At 45.5% G+C, this 23,663-nt stretch overlaps 1 protein-coding gene across 1 annotated transcript; it reads right to left on the bottom strand.

Annotated features, from left to right (window-relative positions):
- Nucleotides 1-5,356: 5,356 nt before the first annotated feature.
- LOC149325307 (tRNA-splicing ligase complex subunit RTRAF) lies at nt 5,357-23,594 on the bottom strand. The gene is made up of 8 exons (XM_089562379.1): nt 23,372-23,594; nt 22,573-22,697; nt 19,620-19,719; nt 17,523-17,612; nt 15,767-15,855; nt 12,478-12,549; nt 10,158-10,206; nt 5,357-5,720 (listed from the first exon to the last, which is right to left on the bottom strand). The coding sequence occupies exons 1-8, from the start codon at nt 23,430-23,432 to the stop codon at nt 5,566-5,568; spliced, it is 741 nt and encodes a 246-aa protein (XP_089418505.1). The 5' UTR covers nt 23,433-23,594; the 3' UTR covers nt 5,357-5,565.
- Nucleotides 23,595-23,663: the final 69 nt, after the last annotated feature.

Below are 23,663 nucleotides of genomic sequence, written 5' to 3'. Positions count from 1 at the left end.
AAAGTCAAGGGGGTAGGTTCTGTCTCAAGGAAGTCTGCCGCTGCAGGCTGAACCTGAAACGCTGCGTGAAACAAGTGACCCAGCCCCTGGTGGCCTTAAATTGGGTCCATGCGACACCTCTAACATTCGCGATCTCCCTTGCTTTTGCCTACATTATCTCCGTCGTCACGGGCATTGCACTTTTTCTTTGCTTCCTGACAAAGTCACCGACATCTTTCTCCACCTCGTGGTGTCATCCTTTTGGGTCCAGTGAAGGCCATTCGCTTTGCAGCACAGTTGAAAAGTTCGTTCCACTGCTGCTGCCTTCAGTGCACATTCTTCTCATTCATGCCAAAATTGTGTTGGACTTGTGGGCTTGAAGTTCTCTCCGCCTCCAAAACTATCTTCCGCTCAACTATCTTCCGCTGAAAAGCCATGTAATGGCATTGTTTGGTGCGGGTTATCGCAGTGAGGCGCTTCTCGAGGTCACACGGTGACGGTCACAAGCAAGCACGAAACGACGAGATCTTTGTTCACAGTGTTTGAACACGCAAAATGGATTATGGAGCCTGCAAACCTGCAGGCTGTAAGTCTGTGGCCACGAGATGTCATTACGTGTCTAGCAGTTGTGGGCAAACCAAGTCCTCAAAGCTAAGGCGGCACCCAACTTTCGTAAATGTTTAAAAAAAAAAAGTACCAGTCTAGATTTGAGGAAATATCATACGTTCGGGATCGTACCCATAGCATCATGACTAGTCACCTGTGATGTTATTGTTGAAAAAGTCTGGATCGTCTGTGACTGCGTCCTTAATTGCACGGCAGCTTCCACGTGACGATCTCTTTGCTCTTTGGTGCAAAGTCTGAGCACAAACTTAGCAGCCACTCATTGCATTGCCAAATTGTTGTGCAAAATGCCCTGATAATTCAGATAAGTCTTTGCGTTGGTCAGTTGTTCTGTGTCGATCTTCCCTGATGAGGTCACGGATTTTGGTGATGCTGTCCTCGGTTCGCACACTTGAAGGACGACCTGAACGGGGCTGATCTTCTCTGGTCATTTCTCCGGTTTTAAACTGAGCAAACCATTCGTACAATTGCGTTTTACTGAGAGCATGTTCTGTTTAAACTGATTGCATCATCACAACCATTTCTGCTGCGTTCTAGCTGAATAAAAAACAAAACTTCCCAGCCGGACGTTGTTTGTGAGAATCTGCCATTTCTTCGTGCCACGAATGCACATAGAGCTGCTAGAGAAACCACATGCGTCGTCATTTGACACCACTTGGCATACTGACTCGGGAGATGTCCTCCGACAGTGCCCTAGCAGTGCAACCTCGTACACGTACACGATGCCCAGGAGTACGATTCTGGTTATTTTTGGGTCCCACCTCGTAAGTCGTTTCTTGTCATTCCAGGTCTTGAAGCAGGCTTGCTCAAATGTTGTTGTGAATTAAAACTACATATCAATGATTATATATTTTAGTGTTTTTCATTGCACGCGTGACCTAAACACCAACTACACGTCACCGAAACTGAAAAAAGCGTCCAGAAGAAATTCAGTTATAAATCATTTAGTGGTCTTAGGTGAATACCATGTGGTCAACCACTGATTTTTGTGGCGAACGCATCATTCAAAAGAAGAAAACATGCAAGTAAAATTAGCATCTGTGGTCCTTTAGGTGCACTTACTGCCTAGTGTTTCCTCAGTTAAGAGCGGCCATGTTGGCAGTTCCAACAGATAGCAGTGCCACATTATCCTCCAGTATTCTTTGTATGAAACTGCATGGCTGCTTGTACCCACCGCAATACTTTGCATTTGTTTTTTTTTTCAATGCAGGCCTTTTCTGCTAAGGCCTTCCAGTGAAAGGCCACCTATGCCAGCATTTATGTGTTGGTGGTAGCAATCCGTGCCCCACAGATAAGGTTGTGCAAAAAAAAAAATGTGTATACTTCCCGAGACTTGGGCCAAAGATAAGAGCAATGTGCTGTAGTCCACTCTTAACGCACAGCATAGCATGGATGATGCTCTTCTGCTGGACTGTTAGGGCTTGCCGTTCAAGATTCACAGCCATCCTTACTTCTGCTGGAGCTTGAGAAAAATATCTTGACCCTTGCAGGAAGTGGGAGATGAGGAATAATTAAATCCCACTGGGTGGAAATATCGAGGAATGCTTGAGGGGAAAAGCTGGTCTTAAAACATAGCGGACAGTTAAGCATGGCTAAGCGTGGAATATCGTGCAGTAGCACTGGTTACGGTGGCCGCTTAAGGTCCTTACCCGCTGAAGGCATTTTACGAAGGTCTTTGCCACGAAAGCCTTTCCCGAGAAAGCATTTGTCATTGAGGCCTTTGCCCTAGTGGCATTTGCCTTCAAGGCCTTCACCTGGGTGACTGCCTTCAAGGTAAATGCTATTAGGACAAAGGTCTTGATGATAAATGCCTTCTTGGTAAAGGCTTTGATGGTAAAGACCTTTTGGTCAAATACCTTACATGCCTTACAATACCTTCCATGCACATATGCATGCCCGAAATTGGAAGGGCCTAGTAATGCTACTGCACTAAGAAAAATTTTTAGTATCTTAGTTACAGCTATGGAATTTTCATGGAACGTGTTTTTGCGTGCTGATCCTATATACCATGTCATTTAATTTGATGTAGAACTAGTACTTATGGAGATATGTAATATGTTTGCCAAGAGCTCTGAAGAAATTGTGCTGCTAGGAACTTGCTTCTTCACGACATCAAGGAATGAAGTAAGGGTAAAATTATCAGCCTGACAACGCCCAAAAACTTGAGTTGGAGGTTTCTTGAGGGAACAGGGTAGGCTATAATTTTTTTTAAATGATTTCTTTTTGTTTTTTGTTGCATGAAATTGCCACTCATTTTCTCCAGCATTATAATTGCTCATCTGACAACAGCAAAAAGCTTCCTAGCATTTTATTTCGAGCCAAATTTAGCTCCAGACAACGCAACGACAAGGACAACGCAGCGAGCTATGGAAAGAAATATGACAGGTGCAACGTTAAGAGATCGGAAGCGGACGGAGTAGGCGAGGGAACAAACGCGGGTTAATGACATCCTAGTTGAAATCAAGAGGAAGAAGTGCGCTTGGGCAGGGCATGTAATGCGAAGGCAAGTAACCGCTGGTCCTTAAGGGTAACAGAGTGGATTCCAAGAGAAGGCAAGCGTAGCAGGGGCGGCAGAAAGTTATAGTTGGGCGGATGAGACTAAGAAGTTTGCGGGGATACGGTGGCCGCAACTGGCAAAGGACAGGATTAATTGGAGAGACATGGGAGAGGCCTTTGCCCTGCAGTGGGCATAGTCGGGCTGATGATGATGATGACATAAGTGCACAAGGACTTGTTTTAAACATACAATTAAATCAAGTGTTTAGGATCAGTGCACAAAAATACATTCCTTGAATATTTCAGAATTGCGACATCGTTAATTAAAATTGTTTTTCCAAGACCAACTCCCCCCCCCCCCCCCCCCCCCTTTGACTCAGACGTGGGGGTGAGAGGCCGGTGGTCGAACAGCCAGTAACCAAAAGGTTGAATAGTTTCCCTTGTCCAGCAGAACAATCACCCCTGTTTTAAGATGCGGAATGTGCCTTCAGTGGTGGTTACGCTCAAAAACTACTGCAATGCGAGGCCGAATGACCTAGGAGCTATTCTCTCACCCGTGAACAACTCTGCACAGTGCATTGTCTCAGCTTCCCTTCTATTTATATTTATACTTTCTTCTTTTATTTCAAATAAATGCCCTCTTATATAGTGTCAAGATGCCTACACTTTCATGTTGTACAGAATGCACAAGCCTTGTCAACGGTATGGTTTCCACACAAAGTGGTATCCTTTGTGAATTGTGGCAAATGTCAGCCGTACCGCCTGGCTTTCTATCTGTCTTTTTATTCGCTGCAGATGCCTTGGACACTCACTCGGGTGCAGTACAGGGCAATTTTGTATGGTCCAGCTATAAGTTATTCGAATTAAATGTCAATCAGATCTGTAGCCCGCATTTACACAGTAAATCACAGCGTGTCTCATAACCCATGTGTTGCTTTGGGATGTTAAGCCCCCACATACCACATAGTACCACTACCAGAGCCCGTTCGAAGAATATGTGCACTTTGAATAAACTTTGTTCTACATTTGCGTCTGTGACATATGAAGCACTTTTTACTTTTCTCCCCCCCCCCCCCCAAGTTCCTATACTCGAGCTATTTTTCACATTAACTTGCACATCACTGAGAGTCCGCAGTTCCTAAAAAATATTAGTGTGCGCTTACGGTCCTCACTGTATCAGTGAGTGACAACGTGGAATGGCAAATCAGTTTCCTTTCTTCAAGTCTCCTTTCAAGATATCGTATTCTGTGACACCTGTGTGTATATGTTGCTTATGCTTTTGTCATGCGTGGAAATAGCAACTTTTCTTCTTTTTTTTGTCACTGCTCCTATGCATTCATAGTTATGCTGCGTTGCAAGCTGGCAATAAATACTTTCCTTCTGGTTGCCGCGTTGTGTGCTTCAGTACGCTTCTTTCGAGGAACCTCAGGGCACCCGCATATATACGTACCACTCCTACACAACTACTGTGAGCACTTTCCCATCTCTTCACAGAGTCCTGCTTATAGAGCATGCTTGTTTGCCCCGCTCCATTGATGTGGCACGCTACAAATCTGTGGGGGGGGGGTCTGAAAAACTTTTGCTGCAAAGGGAGTACTGGTGTAATCCCCATAGCTAGGGGGATGCCCACCCTCGATCCACCTACCCGCAGCCCCAAAGTCACATGTGCTGTGCACTTTAAATGGTGGGGCTAGCATTCCATCCATGGAGATATGGCACACAGTGACTGCAATGTCTCTCTCTCTGTCTGTCTGTGTGAGAGAGTGGAGTGAGTGAGTGAAGCAAGTGAATGAGTGAGTGTGGGTGAGTGAGAGTGGAGTGAGTGAGAGGAATGAGTGTGGGTGAGAGAGTGAGGAGTGAATGAGAGTGGAGCAGTGAATGAGTGAGAGTGGAGCGAGTGAGTGAATGAGTGTGGGTGAGTTAGAGTGAAGAGTGAATGAGAGTGGAGCAGTGAATGAGTGTGGGTGAGTTAGAGTGGAACGAGTGAGTGAATGAGTGAGAGGAATGAGTGTGGGTGAGTTAGAGTGAGGAGTGAATGAGAGTGGAGCAGTGAATGAGTGAGAGTGGAGCGAGTGAGTGTGGGTGAGTGAGAGAGGATTGAGTGAGTGAGAGTGGAGCAAATGAGTGAGTGAGAGGAGCGAGTGAATGAGTGAGTGTGGGTGAGCGAGTGACTCGCACTCCAGTGGTGGGTTGCTGCTCTGTCAAAATTCCTGCCCACCGGTGGTGGCAGAGCAAATGAATGACGACAAAACACAGATGACAATGGGCAGCAAAGTCACTAGGCAGCTTTATGCACACAAAGCCACGTGAGGAGGGCCCACAGCACAGGCGGATTTCTGGGCCGAGAGAGGCTGGTAGATATAAATGCACAGTGCGCACACACAGTGGACGAAGCACCCTGTCCTTTGAAGTTGGGGGAGGCTGCAGTGGATGAAGAGGAAAGGGGTGAGTGGGGGGGGGGGGCTACTAGCGTCCCACTTTTCCGAGTCGGGTGTCGGTCTTTGGGTTGGCGGTGATGGCCTGGACGGCCACGATGGCCTCATTGATGCGTGTCTGCAGGTCGCGCAGGTCTTGCACGTACAGCAGCCGAAGCACCTTGGCCGCCTGGTTCAGCACCACATCTGGGGCAAGGGGGCAAGCTTTTCAGGACGACATTCACTCGCGCATTCATTATGACTCCAGTGTTGGTAGACTCAAAACAACCACAGAGCAAGTGTCGAATCAAAAACAGTGTGCCATTCTGGAAAACAGTGCACGCGTTAGAATCAGTTCGCAAAAGTTGAACCATTTTTCCAGAAGCATCTCCTGCAAAGCAGTCAACACTGCACAACAGTTTTGGGGAGTTAGCAACAGCATCACTCACGTTCACAGTGGCCAGGCTCTCATCTAGCACATCTTCTAGTTTCTATTGTAAAATACTTCAAATACTAGCATGTTTGCTGGAATGAACGACTCCTGCTGTACTTGATTTCTTTTTGTTTCAGTTCTGAATTTTCGAGGTATTCTTTGCTAACCTGCCTACTAGTAGTTAGGTATGTAACGCTTATGTAAGAGTTCTCATTTTTGTTGATCTGCTTGTAATTTATCTGTATTGTACTGAACTCTATATTGTACTGATTGCCCACCTGCTACGGCCTCTTACTGAGACTGGCAGTATTGTAAATAAATAAATAAATAATAAAAAGACAGCAGCGGGAGTGTACTAAGTCCAGCTACCTCTTTTCATATTGGGACACAATTAACTACATGTAGCTGAGATGTAACAGTGAGAAGTCAAGGATGCAACATGTAAGGACATAGTGGATTTCACGCCATGTCACGTACGTTTAAAAATAAATACCATTGTAAAAGCTTGTTCATTTATCTCCTATTAATTCGTAGCTCCTGGTAATTAGAATCTCTGATTCGGTCCACATGACTGTGGTGTATGTAGGATGCTTGCTAATCCAGATGCTGAGATAAATCGGGGCCACGTGTATGTGTTAGGAACAATCAAGCGCTCTAAACCTAAGTGTGCTTGCAACTTATGATTAAAAGAGCTGCAAATTTATTTTACATAGTGCTCACACTCCACGAAATTGACACTGAGATGCGCTAGACTGCAGCAACAACCCTATGTCATGGATAATGTGGAATAGGGAAGAAAATAAAAACTAAATTGTTGGGTTCAACGTCTCGATGTGGCACACGGGCTAAGGGATGCTGTAGTGGACGGCTCCGGATTAATTCAGACTGCCTGGAGTTCCTTAAAGGCATTTTTGCAATGCGCATCCATTGAAACATGGCTACCATGGCTAGAATCGAATAACCTGCAGCCTTGGGATCACCAGAGCCGCCACGGTGGGTGATTAAAATGTTTAAGAGGGGATGAGGGGATCGAAGGCAACTTTTCTATTTTTTCAACTTAAAGTGATGAAATTTGATAGACTGGCTTAAAACAGCATCAAGCAATCCAATACAAAGTTTCATAATGACAGCTTCACTAGGTTCCCTTTTATCACTGTTTATATGTTGTCCCCATGTTGCTCTCTCGTGGAAAGCCTAGCATGACAAAAAAGACAGGCTACAGGTCTGTAAATGCTTTTAATATTTACTGAGAAGTGTGGTGTAAATCAAGACTATCTAAATTTTTTTTAAAGATTTTTCTGCTTTTTTTCATAAAGGACACAATATGCACCTTCTTATATGTCTAGAATGTATCATGCTCTAATTACCATGTAATAAAAACATGTGAGCCGAAGTGGTAAATCTGAGACTGTTTTGACACAGACCACATTTCAGTGATCACAACAAAACAAACAGGGTAAAAATCCATGCACCCATTGTTGTCATACGCTTTCCACGAGCAAGGTATTAAGCTCAAAACAAACTTTTCAGAAAACAAGCCTGAAAGTTCTAAGCTAGCACACACTGTCTATGTGTAGATGCCAGCAAATATATTTATTTGGAGTGCTTAAAGTTTATTTTTGGGTGAAATATTTCAGTACAACATAGAAAGAGTGTCCCAGATGCCAAAAAGTGTACTTTTCAAAAATCAATTTTTTTTCGCAATTTTTGCGATCTGATCCCCACATCCCCCCTTAATTCACTGATTGCACTGCACTTAATGTAACCAACATGCTGTGATGTACTATGCACAGAATGTTCGCATGTGCAGTCGGCTGCCTCCGTGAAATCCGCCAACATTGAAATGGTCGGTGGAAATACAGCTGCGCCCACAAAGGCAAGTCTGAAAAGGAGTATACCATGGCGTGGGGAAAATCGCATCCTTTCTAGACCTCAGCTAGCTGCTGGTTGTAGATGCCTTGTCGCCTGAACCATCCCAAGTGTGAGCACAGAAACCTGAGTACACTGTAATGACACATGCTACAAACAGAACTCTAAAACCTGCTACTGGAAGTAATGATAATCATATTTTGCACAGCCACAGCCCCGTGTAGTTCATACCATGGATTCTCTTAAATCTGCTTAAAGGTGCACTGAAGAGGAATCTGAACTCGTCTTTTTGCCACGGAAACTCGTTTTTTTTTTTTTTTGTTGTGTTGTGTTGGGTTTATATTGGCGCATAAGCAGCTAAGGCTATCATGCGCCAAGAACAAGGTATGGAAAAAATATGCTTGAGCAGAGTTTGAAAACAAAGTGGATAAAAACGTTGGTGTAAAGGGCCTAAAAGTTATTTTACTAACTAGCTGATAAAAGACAAGAATTTTAAAAATGTCTGATAGAGAAACTTTTAAAGGTTGGGTTACCTCCGCAGACATCCTTGGCTCGGCAAGGATTTCGAGGCTCCCAACAACTCAGAAAAAGACCTCAGCCTCCTTCTCATGATTGAGAAAGTGGCTGAGATGTATAACTGTATGCAGTGAAGAACAGTGAGGAACAGGGTGAAGAACAGAACGGAAACTCGATCTACACTCTTAGAAACTGCGACTTATTGCCCTGTGTGGCCGCTTTCCCTAATTAAATCGAATTAACGCCCGGATCCCGCCTTTTTTTTTTTTAATTCTCCCTCGTACAGTGGGCGGAGTCGACCAACGCGAGGAGTGCCTTTCAGCCAGCTCCGTGGAGGCTTCGCTATCGCTTTATTTTGTTTTTATGTTTTCGTGATTAAATAGTTTCATTCGCAGATAACATAGCTGCAAATCAAGCCCGCAGAAATAAAAATACGCGCGTACTATTTGCTTTCGCATATTACTACGTATTACTCCGCCGATGGCAGAGCGGCAAGCCGCCACGGGACTGGGTGAAAGGCACTCACCGCGTTGGTCGACTCCGCCCACCGTACGAGGGAGAATTAAAAAAAAAGGCGGGAGCTGGGTGTTAATTCGATTTAATTAGGGAAATCGGCCACACAGGGCAATAAATCGAAGTTTATAAGAATGCTCGGAACGTGTAGATGGAGTTCCCGTGGCAAAAAGACGAGTTCAGATTCCTCTTCAGTGCACCTTTAATGTGCTTAACTCAAACTTTTTTGCTTGTTCCAACGCTCCTCGTGTGCGAAAAAGCGGTGGCCAAGGTCAGTTAAGTCACATCTGCGGTGGCCTGAGCTGAAAATTCTGCCCCTTGAGCTCCCAATCAACGAGGTTTTACTCTACTGGCAACCTAATGGGTTACTGATGACTTTTCTTCCAACCCTACAAGCAGTCGGAGGCTGCTGGTTGAGTAAAGACATCAGTGCCTTTCACCCATATTTAATGTTGTGGTACAGCACTTAGCTATGCTTGCACGGTGAAATAGTTCTACATTACTATTTGTGTGCACGGATGTCTATAAAGCGAATCACGTTTAGTCTTGCGGTCATATTAAGAGGGGCCGAGGGTCTTAAAACTGGCCTTTTTATTTATGGATAGAATCTCACGAAATTTTGCACACATATGTGTATTTCTCTTCCAATTCCAAAAATGTAATCACATTTGAGCTGGTGGTCTTAGGCCGAAAGTTATCTGAAATTTTAAAGTGTAATTAGGTAATTTCTTACACTGCTTTAATGAACTTTCGCACTGCATTTTGTTGCTTTGAATTACATGAATTGATAGTCATCAAATTCCCATACCTGATGACATTCTTACTTTTTTGTTTAGGCCACGTGTAAATAGCAATTTACAATTAGCTTAACGAGTTGCAGTATCAGATACTGCGACCTTTTACGCTCAACGTAGTATATCAAGATGACATGCTTTTAGAGAAAAAGTAAGAATGTCACCGGATATGAGAATTCTCTGGCTATCAATTCATGCAAGTTAAAGCAACAAAACGCAATGAGAAAGTTCGTTAAAGCTGCTAAAGAAATTACCTAATTACATTCTAGACTTTGTAAGATCTAAGACCACCACCTCAATTGTGATTACATGTTTGTTGGAATCAGAAGAGAAAAACACATCTGTGTGCAAAATTTCATGAGATTCTGGCCATGAATAAAAAAGTTAGTTTTAAGACCCTCGTGCCCCTTAAGGTGCCTTTCTGACAATTCAAACAAATACCTCCGGTCCCTTGAAGTTTGAATTAATGAGAGGTTACTGTAAGCATGAGCACCTCTACAACAAGGGCAACCTCCTCACCTCCGGTGTCGAATCCCAGGCTGCTCTCCTTCAGGGGATAGGGCTTGCCCTGCACACACACACGGGACAAGGGGACAGGGTGGCTCAGACTCCAAGCAAAAAGGGCACAGAAAAAAAAATAAAAATTCGGGGCCACTGTCTAAAGTGAGTAGAGGCGAAAGCATTTTCCGCACCACTTTGACTGCCTCTGGGGCACTGGTGATGTCACCACTGGATGACGTCACACATAACTGATGACGAAGTAATGACAAATTACTAATTAATGGCTAATTACTGATTGATGATGGAGTAATAATTAACTGCTAAGCTTAGCCTTAAGCTTACCCCTTAAGCTTAGCCTTTAGGAGTGGAACGCGACAGCATGTTGTAGCGCTGCCAGGGAGTCCATGAACACCACCACCCGTTCCCAACGCTTTTTGAGGAAAGGAAATGGCGCAGTAAGTCTCTGTCATCTAAGGGGGGAAGTGGGAGTGAAAGAAGAAAGAGGGGCCCTAATGAAGAAAATAAAAAATTGTATTTGAGGAAAGGAAATTGCACAGTAACTGTCTCCCATATCTCAGTGGACACCTGTCAAAACCATGACACCTCTGCTGACAACCTTCTGTGGACAACAATGAGGCATTAAAGGCTTTCCCCTTAAAAATGTAACAGGATGTGCCAACAACTAGAGGTGCAAATCACAGCTGAAATCTGTGTGCGTGGGTTTCACAGCAAGGTTCAACCACCAACTTGCCCAAGCTTTTACCTTGGAAAAAACCCTACCTGTGTAGTTTTGGAAGAAACCTGTTATACCTCATAAAGTTATTTAAGAGGGGCATATGCAGGAAAGCCTCATTCATTCAACCCCTGTTAGTTCAATTTGTTCTTTTTTTTTTCTCGAAATAAGCCACATCCATACACTAAAACTATGTCAAATCCTCCTTGGAAGAGTCTTGATAGCCCTGCAGCTATTCCCCCTCCCCCACCCAGGGATTTCCCACGTGCATTAACAATGGGGCCAGCCAAGGAGTGCCAATGTGACGAGAGAAGAGGGAAAGGTGTGAAGACGCTGAAATTCAAATTCTGACCACAGATAACTTGGCTTCTACAAAAGGCATTAAAAAAATTCCTGCTGGACGATAATCGTGGAGCGGTGTCCTTTAACTTCTCAGGCATGGCGCAACTTTATTGACAGCCCTTTCACTATACACCCAACAGCCACATGGTTCACTCTTGCAGCCATGTAGCCGTGCCGAGACCAACAGCAAAAGCACCTACAGTCAAGCCCACTTATAACAATATTCAAGTGCCATGGAAATACCATTGTTATAACCAATAATTGTTATAACAGGGTTGTGCCGAAAAAAAAGAAAGGATGACAAACTTCAGAGCATTTACTGACAGTAAATACCCAGAGGGGTTTGATTGTTCTAATGCCTGTAAAAGCTCGTTAAATCGAACTTCAGGGAACCGGAACAATGTTCACTGTTCACCGATGACCAAAGCCCCACCATCACTGTGCCACCGGGAGCTTTGCGCACCTCCACGTCACAGGAATCAAGCAGTCTTCCCGGAAGTGATTCTTAACGGATATTCAAGAAGCATGCAGAACTAAGGGTGCTGTGACAGCTGACAAGCGAAAAAAAACGCGCTGGCTGCATGCACGCGCGCTGCACTAACTGATTAAAGGTACACATGGCGTGCGTAGCCAATGCAGCAATGCAGCAGCTCTCGTGACGCGATGACGCCTGCCTCTCTTGCTTTCGTGGCGTTGCTGCGCCAGCTTAGTCCATTGGTCGGCCCCACACATGTACGCTTTTGTGTTGTAAGCATGGTTTTGCGGGTGTGGTTGTAGCATTTGAGGAAAGGAAATTGCACAGTAACTGTCTCCCATATCTCAGTGGACACTCAAGTACCGGATTTAATTGTTATAACCAATAATGTGCCTTGACAGCATTGCTATAAGCAGTTTATTTTACCATAGAACACATGGCAAAGCTGATGGTGCCCCGACTGACCATTGTTATATCCGATATATTGTTACAACCAGTATTGTTATAAGTGGGCTTGACTTATATACATATTACCTTGTTGGGTCATGAGTCCTCATTTCCTCATCTTTGTTCACTTTTTTTGCATTTAAAAATTATTCACATATTTCGTATGAGGTTACCCAAATATGCTGTTTTGTACTGGACCGGATACTAGCCATGTAGGCTATCGACCCAAATAGTTTGTACGAGGTTTCCTTGGATGAGCAAATAAATATTCTTTGATTGATAACAGTATCCCTCCAACATGCCCACTGTGCGCCACCCACAGATATGTTGCCGGCACTGACCTCTTTGCTGCGCTGCTTAACCGCTTCCTGGCCGGCCGTGGACAGCCGCTCTTGGATCAAGGCACACACACCCTGGGGAAGAAAAGAAAGGAAGGATGCCGCAGCAGGAACATTCGCTGCCTTTGCATAGAAGGAGGACAATTTGTAACACCGTCCACTTCCTTCAAGAAAAGGAATTCCCTGATCCCCTACACATTCATGTTCTTTCACCAGAAGTTGGCTTCAGCGAGGTGCCTGCATTTGCTGCATCTCGAAAGTTCGCTATCCGCTTTAAATTCAGCACGGCCAGCAGCAGAGGGCATTCAGTTGAACGCCCGCCAAGCTCGCTTGTTGCTACTACGCCACCGCCAACGCATTCAGTTCTTTGCGGGCGCAAGTCAGCCCAGATAAAGAGTTCTGTTTAGAAGCCATTTTCGCTGTCTTCCTGCTCTCTGGACGGCAGTCACCACTACATGACATATGGTGGAGGTGCTGGGTAGACGTCCTTCTTTGTGATGTTGTTCAAGCGCCGGTAACCAACGCAGAATCGAAGTGCACCGTCTTTCTTTCTCACTAGAACAACACGTGCCGCCCAGGGGCTCTTTGAAGCCTGGATGACGTCGTTGTGAAGCATTTCTTCCACTTGGTCCCGGATGGCTTGTCGTTCTCGCGGAGACACTCGGTAGGGGCTTTAGCGGAGAAGTCGGACGTGCTGAATTTAAAGCTGATAGCGAATTTTCGAGAAAAAGTGTGCAGAGTTACTAGAGCATTCCGGAAAAACGTAGAATCGGCTCCTCCTGGACGCGATCAATCAAGATAAATCTGGTCCCTTCTTGCATCACAAAGCAATAAAACGGCAAGCAGGCAGCTTTGAAGAATGAACAAGCGAACTCTACAAAGACTCACGCCAATATCTTTTTGGGGAGCACTTCTATTATGATGAACAAATTTGCTGGTCCCTTAAAGTTGGTCTTAAAGGGGCACCGCGATGATTTCCACCGTACCACTTAATATCATTAAATAGATTCAGCATGCTTTCCAGAGACCAGAGCAAAAAGAATTATTGAAATCGGAGCATGCAAACGAAAGTTATTCCACTCTGAAAATTTGAAATGAAAAGCTCAGACGAAAACGCATTTCACTCGCACATTTCACTCACCCAGTACCGAGATTGGGCGCTACCAATCAGAACCGCGCCTAGCGCACACGCAGTGGAAGCGTGCATGCTGTTGTTGCTTTGCCGGGGCTGTAGACAGCCGCGCATTTTGATGGCGTCTTCCCCCCGTGTACGCGACGCCGTAGTCAAGGCAGGGGCGACTAACAACAAAGGAAGCTCCCCGAAGTTTCTTTTTTAGTCGGACTGGAAGGCTGTCGGCAGTAGCTCCCCTTCCCCCCAAACTCGACTCCCGTCTCCTGTCTGGCCTTTCTCTTCACAATTTTGGGCAAGGTGTGTCGACTGGCTTTTTTTTTTCGCTGCCGTCTTGGTATGGTCACGGCCGGTTTCGACGCGCGCGCTTTCTGGTTTGAGCCAACGTTTTTTGAACAGCGCTGGCCGCCACGAAGGTTTGAAGCGAAATGGAAAGTGTCGCCCCTAGCTTTATTCTTGTTAGTTTTCGTTCGCTTTCCTTGCTTCTTTCCAGTTTTTGTGGCATGCGAAAAGCTTTCAGTACTCAGAGACATAGCATTTTGGATCCATTTCGCAAGTATAAAGGAACAATATGCAAACTGGACGCCCAACCAATGAGAAAGGCAGCGCCCTATCTGGATGCAAGCTCATTTCCGCTGCCGCAAATGGCCGCCGCGTTGCGCCACCATCGGCTCGAAACAAGCATTTCTAGCGAAGATTAAAATATCAAATATTATGATTTCGGTAATCTCATTGCGCGTTCAAGACTCACAATGTCCCTTACTCTGCATACAAAGAATAAAGACCCCATGCTTTATCTACGTCGCAGGGCACCTTTAAAGGGAGTCTACCATCATCTTTGTCGTCCGTATGGCAGGCTTAGCGCAGTCCCTGCATCAATGGGCTTGCTTTTGAGCCTGGACTTCGAGCCAACCTACGCGTTTGTCTGCGACGTGCCGAAGGCAGTACAGCCATAGAACGTCTCCCCACTTCCTCCACCGTATTGGCTATTAAAGTTGAGGTAAAGCAATTTTTTTTGCTAAAAATTAAATTTTTCGAATTGCTCGATTTTTCACACATTTTTGCGGTTCCCTGAGGTCCACAAAGCTGGTCAGTGACTGTATTCATTTTCTGTGTTTTCAGCATTTAACCAATAAATTTCCAAAAAGTTTTGTACACAAATGTCCAGCGTTTTTTTCCTTTCATTCGAAAGCCCAAATGATAAGCTACATTGTGATGCATTACAATGTGCAGTGAATTGGTCAGTTCTTCAAGAAATAATTTTTATTTCAAAAGCCTCAAAATAGGTCATTTTTTTCCGTGGTGCCGAAAGTGCCAACTACTATTCTTTCATATCTGACACTACCTGGCCACATGCTTGCACCTGCAGTAGTGTACCCCAACCCATTGCCTATTCTTACACCGTGCGCTACCAGCTGGTAATGGCCGTTTCACATGATGCGGCGCGCACGAAAAACTTCAGTCCAGTCGCAGTGTCGCAGTGTCGCAGCGGCGCCAGTCGCGACAGCCCTTTCACATGCTTGCGGTGCCTGCGATTGCTGTTGGTGCGGCACGAGCGGCACCGGCATAATTTACCAATAATAAACGTAGAACACGCTTAAGTTTTACTTTTTTTATTGAATTAATGTATTTTTATTATAATATCAAGTACCTTATGCAAAGAAGCTATTCTTAAGTTTTTGCTTTTACACGCAACTACGATGACAGCTCGTTAAATAATGCGTGTGACATGTTGAGAAATCAACAGACCCGGCAGCGCTAAAGTGAAAATACCTCTGGTGCAGTTTCGACGGCTTCCGCTATGTCGTTTCCTGTGATGTCACACCTCTGAATTCTATTGGCTGACGGCCGCTTCGTTCGCAACGATCGCTGCGACCGTGCGGCGTGCGACCAACTGGTTGGAAGCCTGCTGCAGCCGCTCTGCGACGGGAACGGCGTGCCCTTCTGTCGCAGTGCGCTGTGGCAAGAATCGCATCATGTGAAACGGGCATAACCGTGCTGACACCACATCAAGTGACACATCATCACCCACACGCCACCTACGTGCACCAGGCCTCTTTGTGACAGTCATGGCAGCTGTAAGTACTCATCCGTGAGTGAATTAAGGCCTTGTGCCTGAAGGAAAAGGGGGTCTGCAGAGTCACCATCAGTGGTCGGTCTCACCTGCAGGGTGACCAGGTGGTCGGGGTGCTGGGTGACCCCCATGTACTGGGCCAGGGCCTGGACTCCCTGTCGGAACTCCTGGCAGTCAACTGCAGAGGTATAATGACGACCACGGTTCAAGCGGGACACTTGAGACAGCCAATCCTCTCAAAGATATACACGTTGGCCAAACACTCTCACAACTTGTTCCTTTGTCAAGTGAGGACCCACCCAACAAAAGTGTGTGGTCACAAAAAAGGGAGTGGCACGCGCAGCTACCATTCTTTAAACTGTGTCCTCGCACATCAATACGGCGTCTCATGCACTTAAACCTCTGATACACAGTAGTACACATGCAGGATAACAAAGCAAATGCAGAGTGGCAAAGCCAAGCGTGTATGGTACTGTTGTGCAGCAGTATCGCTGGTCATCGTAGCCTTTTCTCTCCGATGAACTCTAGGATAAGTTGAACGATGTGATACTATTTGGTTGGTTCCCCATGGAATCCAATCTACAAAACGAATCCCCTTAAGACGAACTGTTTTACTTGTGATTCGGTTAAGACCAACCGTCACAGCAACTGCGAACCCTGGCGACCCCGCACAATGGCACTCAAGGGGTGTCTGCGCGACACTGTCTACCACTGTTGCCTATGCGGAAGAAGGCTTCGCTCTTACCTGTGCGCAGAGCAAGGCATGCCAGATATCTTGCCATCGCGAGTGCTCCACGTGCCACGCTTTGCCAGCGGCGGCCTAAGAGTAGACCCGCTCGTTCACTTAGAGATTAAACAGCCGGGAGCTCAATTTCTAACTGACATGGTGTCCCAATACGCGTTACCGCAGCAGTGTAGAGGTGGCCCGATATTGGCACTACATGGGCACTGTCTGTGGTGGACAAAAAGGTGCATGGTCAACCTGCTCATAGAGTTGATAACACATACACTGCACAAGGGGCAAGATATACGAGAGACATGTCCAGCCCAGCAACCCATCTGGGCACCTTCAGGTCACTCGGGGAGCCTCAAAAATGAAATGAGGAACAACAACAAACAGCGGTTGCTGCAGAGGAGAGAGAGAGAGAGCGATAAAGAGACTCTCCTTCTTCTTTCCTTCCCTCACTGTCCTCTTTGCTATGCTATGCCAATTGGAGCTAAAGTGGCTTTCCTTCTCCTCGTCAATGCATTGCGCTCGGCCAATGCCATAGCAACACTCTCTCCCACTGACAAGAGAGCATTATATCATCATCATCAGCAGCCCGACTGCGCCCACTGCAGGGCAAAGGCCTCTCCCATGTCTCTCCAATTAATCCTGTCCTTCGCCAGTTGTGGCCACCGTATTCCCGCAAATTTCTTGACCTCATCCGCCCACCTAACTTTCTGCCGCCCCCTCCTACACTTGCCTTCTCTTGGTATCCACTCCGTTGGCCCTTAAGGACCAGCGGTTATCTTGCCTTCGCATTACATGCCCTGCCCAAGCCCCTTTCTTTCTCTTTGATTTAGACTAGGATGTCATTAACCCGCGTTTGTTCCCTCACCCACTCCGCCCTCTTCCGATCTCTTAACGTTACACCTATCATTTTCCTTTCCATAGCTCGCTGCATTGTCCTTAACTTAAGCTGAACCCTCTTTGTTAGCCTTATATGGCTTGTACTAAATGACTCGTATAAAGCCATTACAGCTTTCGCTGCAAGAGATAAAAGGAGAGTGTGTTAGCACAGCCTCCCAGCACACAAGGAGAAAGAGCCCCCAAGGCCGACACGCAGTGCCAGCCCCACTCACAGTCGAGGTCGTCCAGTGGGTTGGAGTGCACCATCTTGGGGGCACCCGTGTCCTCCTGGGCCTTCTTGGCCGCTTCGGCAAACTTGTCCGCTGCACAGCGAGAGAGAGAGGGAGTGCATTGAACGGAAACGCTCAAACAAAGGCTGGCCCGATAAACTCGGATCTGAGGCAGGCAAGAAGAAACAAAATTCGAGGGCGAAGGCAGATGATAATGATAAGCAAAGCTGCACGCACCGCTTGATCTGGATGTGAAAAGCAGGTGCGCTGGCATACTTATTTATTTATTTATTGTTTCCTCAAGGGTCCACAGGGGACATTACATGAGCGGTGGGCAAACAAAAGAGTTAATATAAACATAGATGGTCTTGAATGGCGGTTTTGAATGGAACAGGATTGATGATGGTCGCCACTTCGGATGGATGCGCCTGTCAGTGACACTAGAGTGAATTTCACTTGTATTACTGCATGCCATAAATGGCAGTTTACCGATATCCCTCAAGAGAACAGTCTACAACAACTGTATCTTACCTGTACTCCCCTATGGGGCAGAATCGTGGAGGCTAACAAAGAGGGTTCAGCTTAAGTTAAGAACAACACAGCGAGCTATGGAAAGGAAAATGACAGGTGTACCGTTAAGAGATCGGAAGAGGGCGGAGTGGGTGAGTAAACAAACGCGGGTTAATGATATCCTAGTTGAAATCAAGAGGGAGAAGTGGGCTTGGGTAGGGCATGTAATGCGAAGGCAAGGTAAACGTAGGTCTTTAAGGGTAACGGAGTGGATTCCAAGAGACAGCAAGCGTAGCAGGGGGCGGCAGAAAATTAGGTGGGCGGATGAGATTAAGAAGTTTGCGGGGATACAGTGGCCGCAACTGGCAAAGGACAGGGTTAATTGGAGAGACATGGGAGAGGTCTTTGCCCTGCAGTGGGTGTAGTCAGGCTGATGATGATGATTAATGCATGCCACAGATTAAGCTCCTTAGCCAGTGAGGTAAAATGTGGCAAAAGGGGAATTTTTAGAACCAATACTGTGTCACTTTTTCCAAACTACCAATGCTTTCAACCTACTGCGGGGAAAAAAAAAAAAAAAAACTTGAAATAGGGATTTTCAGGCCAAATTGAGGGAATTATTACTTACGACATGGGACATTGCTGTCCTCACCTGACTATTTCAGCTTCAACCCAAGGTCCAGAATATTAAATTATTTATAAAACACATCAGTATTATAGTACTGAAGCTAAAAATACATGGTGCTCTATGGATGCAAAGTAATGAAAACTGGCATATTTCATTACATCGAGGATTTCATCACACTGAAGTTCATTACATCGAGGTTTAACTGTACCCCGGTATCATCCTTTACTAGTCAAGTGAATATATTTAAGCCATTTTCAGTTAGGGTGCACCACCGCTTTGCATGTAGTTTTTCCGCAGTCCTTCGAGGTATGCCTTGACGACGTTTCAATAGGGTGGGTGACGTGAAGGCTCACACAGATGGTCACTCATGAACTGACCAGGAATGAATGTAACTAAAATGAAATTAAAATGCACGTGGCTCGCATGTCAGTAGGAGGACTCTGAAATTGTTGGCCTACGGTTTTTGCAGAGTTCAGCCACCCGGAAATTATGCTCAAGTCTTGCATTATGGCAGACTCTGGATGTTGCCCATGTCACCATTAAAATTCTGCACTATTACTGAAGCAGACACTTAAGTGTTACCAAGAAGCAGCCAGTTTGATGGGTTTAGAAAGGGCTCAATGTTGTGACGGACTAAATGAGCTGCAATGCTCAAGCGACATGTAAGACAGAAAAAAGCATCACACACAGCTCTGCAGCTAAGATGAAAAGCAGTTGAGCTGAACACAAACAAGCTATGATGAAAACTATAATCACAAAGCAACTATTCTCTGATAAAAGAGAAAGGAAACACTGCCTCAAAAGACCCTCAGCCACGTGCATAGAACATCCCAGAGGGGGCAGATTTTCTGCACAAGAGAAAACTACACAGAATAAGGCATAGATTCGGAGATGGAAGACATGGGATGCTGCAATACTACTCTGTAACACCTCACATGCAGCCAGTCACAGGACCCACTCACGATTGTCTGAATACTCGAGGTGCACGGCCATGCCAAGTAGCCAGTCAACCACTGTCTTGGTGTCTGAGCTCTTGTGAGGACAGCCCAGGTCTTGCAGGTACTGCACACAACAACCAGGCAGAAATGCTGAATCAGGATGGCCAAACCATGTTCTAAAATGACGAAAAACTTGCAGGGCCAAGCAGTGCTGCCAAAGCTGCAGTTTGCTGACCAATGCACTGGCAACAACAGCTTTTTATTTATTTATTTGTAGATACTGCGATCTAGCACAAATCAGAGCAGGGTGGCAAAAAAAACAAACAAAACAGAAGCACATAAACACTCAAATTCAGGCAGGCACTTGCAGGCACTTTTCAAACATCAGTAAAGAATTATGATTAACAGTCTTGCTATTAAGGTTGTTCCAATCAGTACCTGTCCTCGGAAAAAAAGAATATTTAAAGCAGTTATTTTGCGCGTTCAAAAGGGTTAGTGTTAGTACATGCCTTTACCTGGTGTTTACCTGGTGAGGAATAAGCAAAATAATTAGAAGTATTAACTTTATAATGACCTTTTATAAGCTGGAAGAAAAACTTTAATCGACAAACACGATTGCGCTCAACAACTGGGGGCAACCCGCTTCGCCTCACAAGCTCACTTACAGAAGCACGCTCTTTCGCTCCTCTGTTTTTAAGCAGCAAAAAGATGACCCTACATGATACATCAGTTTATAATGTGACTAAATCAACAAATCAACAAATAAACTGGAGTATGGAAGCCTAATTTTATGCACAATTAAAGGGATCACGACAGCGTCTACCAACAAATTGTGGTTTCACCTTGCAGCTACTAGCCACGATATTATTATGCATACTTAAAGAAGAAATAGGGCTCTACACGTGCATTTCAGCTCGAAGTTGCAATTAGAAGTTATCAGCACTAAGCCCCTCCCCCTGGCAGTTACAACCAATACTGAAGCAGCCTGAGTGACATTGTGACCGAACAGCGCCATCGTGTGCGGCTAAATTGCCTGCGCATGCTTACTCGAGTCAGGCCTTGGCACATTGCTGTGAAGTCGCCAACATTGGGCTCAGACTGTAAAGGTAGGGACACAGACATCTGTACCCCTGCCGTGGGATGCGGGCTTCCCAGCACTATAGCAACCCCTAGCACGAACAATGAACAAACCCCTACCCACGGTTCAGAACTTTTAAAGATTCAATTACAAATTACTCGCTACACCAAACTAGCTCAAATTTTGCCCAGCTGCTCCGAGATGCAAAGCAAACAACGTGCAATAAACAACTTGAGTCTGAAAAGTGGTGTCATGGCCCCTTTCAATGGTAATGTCCTGCACGCTCTAAAAAGCTGAAACTGGGATCGATCTATAACGACCGTGACAACACACACTAGTGTGGCCCTACAACATGACGCATTTGTGCTGTCATCCTGTTCATTGTATTTTCTGTTCTTCTGGCTTTCTGCACAGATTGCATCACTGTTACAAGAACAGTGGTTATAAGAACGTACAGTATAAAAATCTTTTTGCCATGCTACGATGTGTCAATAGCCAGGATCACTAGTTTCAGGGCAATGTTCTGCATCCAAGGCCCACCATAAATTTCATTCTGGCTAATTGGTGGCTGAAGAAATATTGATAATTTCTTTTTAATGGCGGGCCTTTTAAGAGCTGTCAAGTAGCCAACAGTGTGAACTAAGAAAGGGCTGCGATGAAACCGTACCTGAAGAACTTACCATCAACAAAGCAACAGAAAATGTTCCAGAGTACCTGCTGTCCAGTAAGCAGCTTTTTTTTCTCAGAAGGTCATATGCACTTACTGAATAGGAGAGTTGGGCTAATTGATGGTTCTTTCCCAAACATTTGTCTGTGCATTGGAAAAGCTCCCAAAGCTGAGTCACACAGTCAGCGATGCTAAGTGAAATGAAGCCCGCGGAAAAAGCTTCATCCACAGTTTGTCAGTAACAAAGCAATATTGGTTTACTTGACTTTCTAGGCTTGTAGCAAATGTCACTTCAGCCTAGAGGGTCATGGTCTGTAATAGCAGATGGCCATTTGTCGGAGCACCTGATATCAGGTAGTGCATTCCTCCAGGCAGCCTCTTGCCCAATCTAAGCCACGGGCGCATGCAAAATTCCACCCTAGTTGTTACTGAGCCACTAAAATTCATACTATAGGAGGTATTCACGTGACGTCTGTGGCACCATTTTGGTGTTCGACGCCCAGCTTTAGCGATGTAGGCTGATTAGACACGCATCGTAGCCTTTCGCCGTGCTACATGGTCGCCAAAATGGCGACCACTATGGCTTCAGTGAATACCTCCTACATTATTACCCGACAGCAGATGTCTCACCATGCACAGTGAAAGGAAGGCAACAAAAAGTTTATTTTCACTGAAATAGTTAGTGGCAGACAGGTGTGTAAGTGCACCTCCAGTGACCATCATAAAGAATGCATGCCTTGAGAAACATTTCTGCATTAAGGTACTGAGGTGGCTGTTTCTTCTAAGCTTTGTTTCCGAGCTTTTGATTCGAAGATCATGCGACCTGCATCTGATTTCTAGTAGAACATCACCTGAGGTCTACCACTGTGTCTTACGTTTCTCGTTCTTTATCCTACTTTGAGCTAGTTCTTGACAATTGGTGGAAATGGAAGAAACTTTCCAGGTCAGCAGGATGTTTATAAAGAAGTCCAGACATTTATTTATTTACCCTAAAGACCCAGAAGAGGGCATTACATAGGGGGGGAATGATTAAAAGAAAGCACACATAACAAATCAACTCATAACAAATGATGGTAAATATACAGAAGGCAGAGTTTGGGTAACATTTGGTTAAGTGCAGTATAACACATTGAAACCGCAAAATTCTACACGTTCAAACAAGTGAGTAATAATTAGGGCTATTATTTATTTATTTACGAGGCACCAAACAAACGATGGCGAAGTCGGTGTACCGTCTCAAAGGCTTGCATCCATCCTGGGTCGTCGATGGACCTCAAGGCTGCCCGCTCCTCGAGCTTGTAGTGGCGGATCTTCTGGTCTTCGAGCCAAGCAACGAGGCTGCGGAACTCTCCTTGACCTGGGAGGGAAAAAAGGGTTTTTCTACCGAACAAAAACAAACATACGCACATTGACTCAGTCTACGATCGACAGTTCTAGCATTCGGCTGAACCACGGCGACACTGTCACAAACATGTGCAGCAGCAGCAATATGTCCAGAGAGCGGTTGCGGGGTTAGACGCATTGCGAGCCTAAACCCAGCAATTCGAATAAACACGTAAGTCCTAGGTACCACGCGGTGTGGCCCACTCACGGTTTATTCCACATGTTTGCGTCAAAGCCTTCCGGTAGATGTTTCAATTGTGAAATTCTAGTGCAAACACAAAGCAGCACTCGAGTCTCGTACTTGCAATTGATAGGTGGCTGTCAGCCGTAGCAAATGCGCAAAGCGAGAAAAGAAAACTAATAGCATACAAATCAGCTGCATTCAGTACGTGCTACAAGCACGTGGTGACTTCCCGGGTTTCGGACCTGACGGGAAAACTGCAAGACAGCTAGCCGGCATGAAAGATGGCACATCGATCCGAAGAACGACGAAACCAAGGCAACGACAAAACCTCGCCCTGGTAGCATTTCATAATCCTGCGAGTCATAAGTTCAGCTCCCATGCATGAGCTTATATGAAGATACAGAAATTGCCATGAATGCTTGTCAGTGAACTGAAACTTGACAACGTGGGCTTGCAGCACTTGCTTTGGATGTTGAAATTGTCCGTGTTGTTAAATCCAAGCGCTGTCAACTTTCGCTTGAACATCTTGTACTCAAGGCCAGAGTCCGACCGTCCGCGCTTTGGAAGATTACAAAACAGCACACGAAAAACCGTCCACAACTATGCACAACGCGAGAAATGAACACTTTCGCGAGCCACAGCCGGCGAGCCTGCAAAAACCAACCACGGCTCGACTTGACAGCGCCTAACGACGGCTCGAGATGGTCTCAGCTATTGGCTAGGCATTGCTGCTGGTAGCCGAACCAATCCACTCTG

Source organism: Amblyomma mixtum, chromosome 10 (assembly GCF_055824585.1).
Source record: "Amblyomma mixtum isolate Tamu chromosome 10, ASM5582458v1, whole genome shotgun sequence".
NCBI classification, from domain to species: domain Eukaryota; kingdom Metazoa; phylum Arthropoda; class Arachnida; order Ixodida; family Ixodidae; genus Amblyomma; species Amblyomma mixtum.
The sequence above is the reverse complement of the archived record's forward strand: the minus strand, read 5'-3'. Positions and strand labels throughout refer to the sequence as shown.

Coding starts and splice junctions, on each gene's coding strand:
- LOC149325307 (XM_089562379.1), bottom strand. CDS start 23,432: ATGTTCAAGCGAAAGTTGACAGCGCTTGGATTTAACAACACGGACAAT. Junction 15,856..17,522: donor CCCACTGGACGACCTCGACT/GTGAGTGGGGCT, acceptor ATACCTCTGCAG/TTGACTGCCAGGAGTTCCGA. Junction 10,207..12,477: donor TTAAGCAGCGCAGCAAAGAG/GTCAGTGCCGGC, acceptor GTGTGTGTGCAG/GGCAAGCCCTATCCCCTGAA.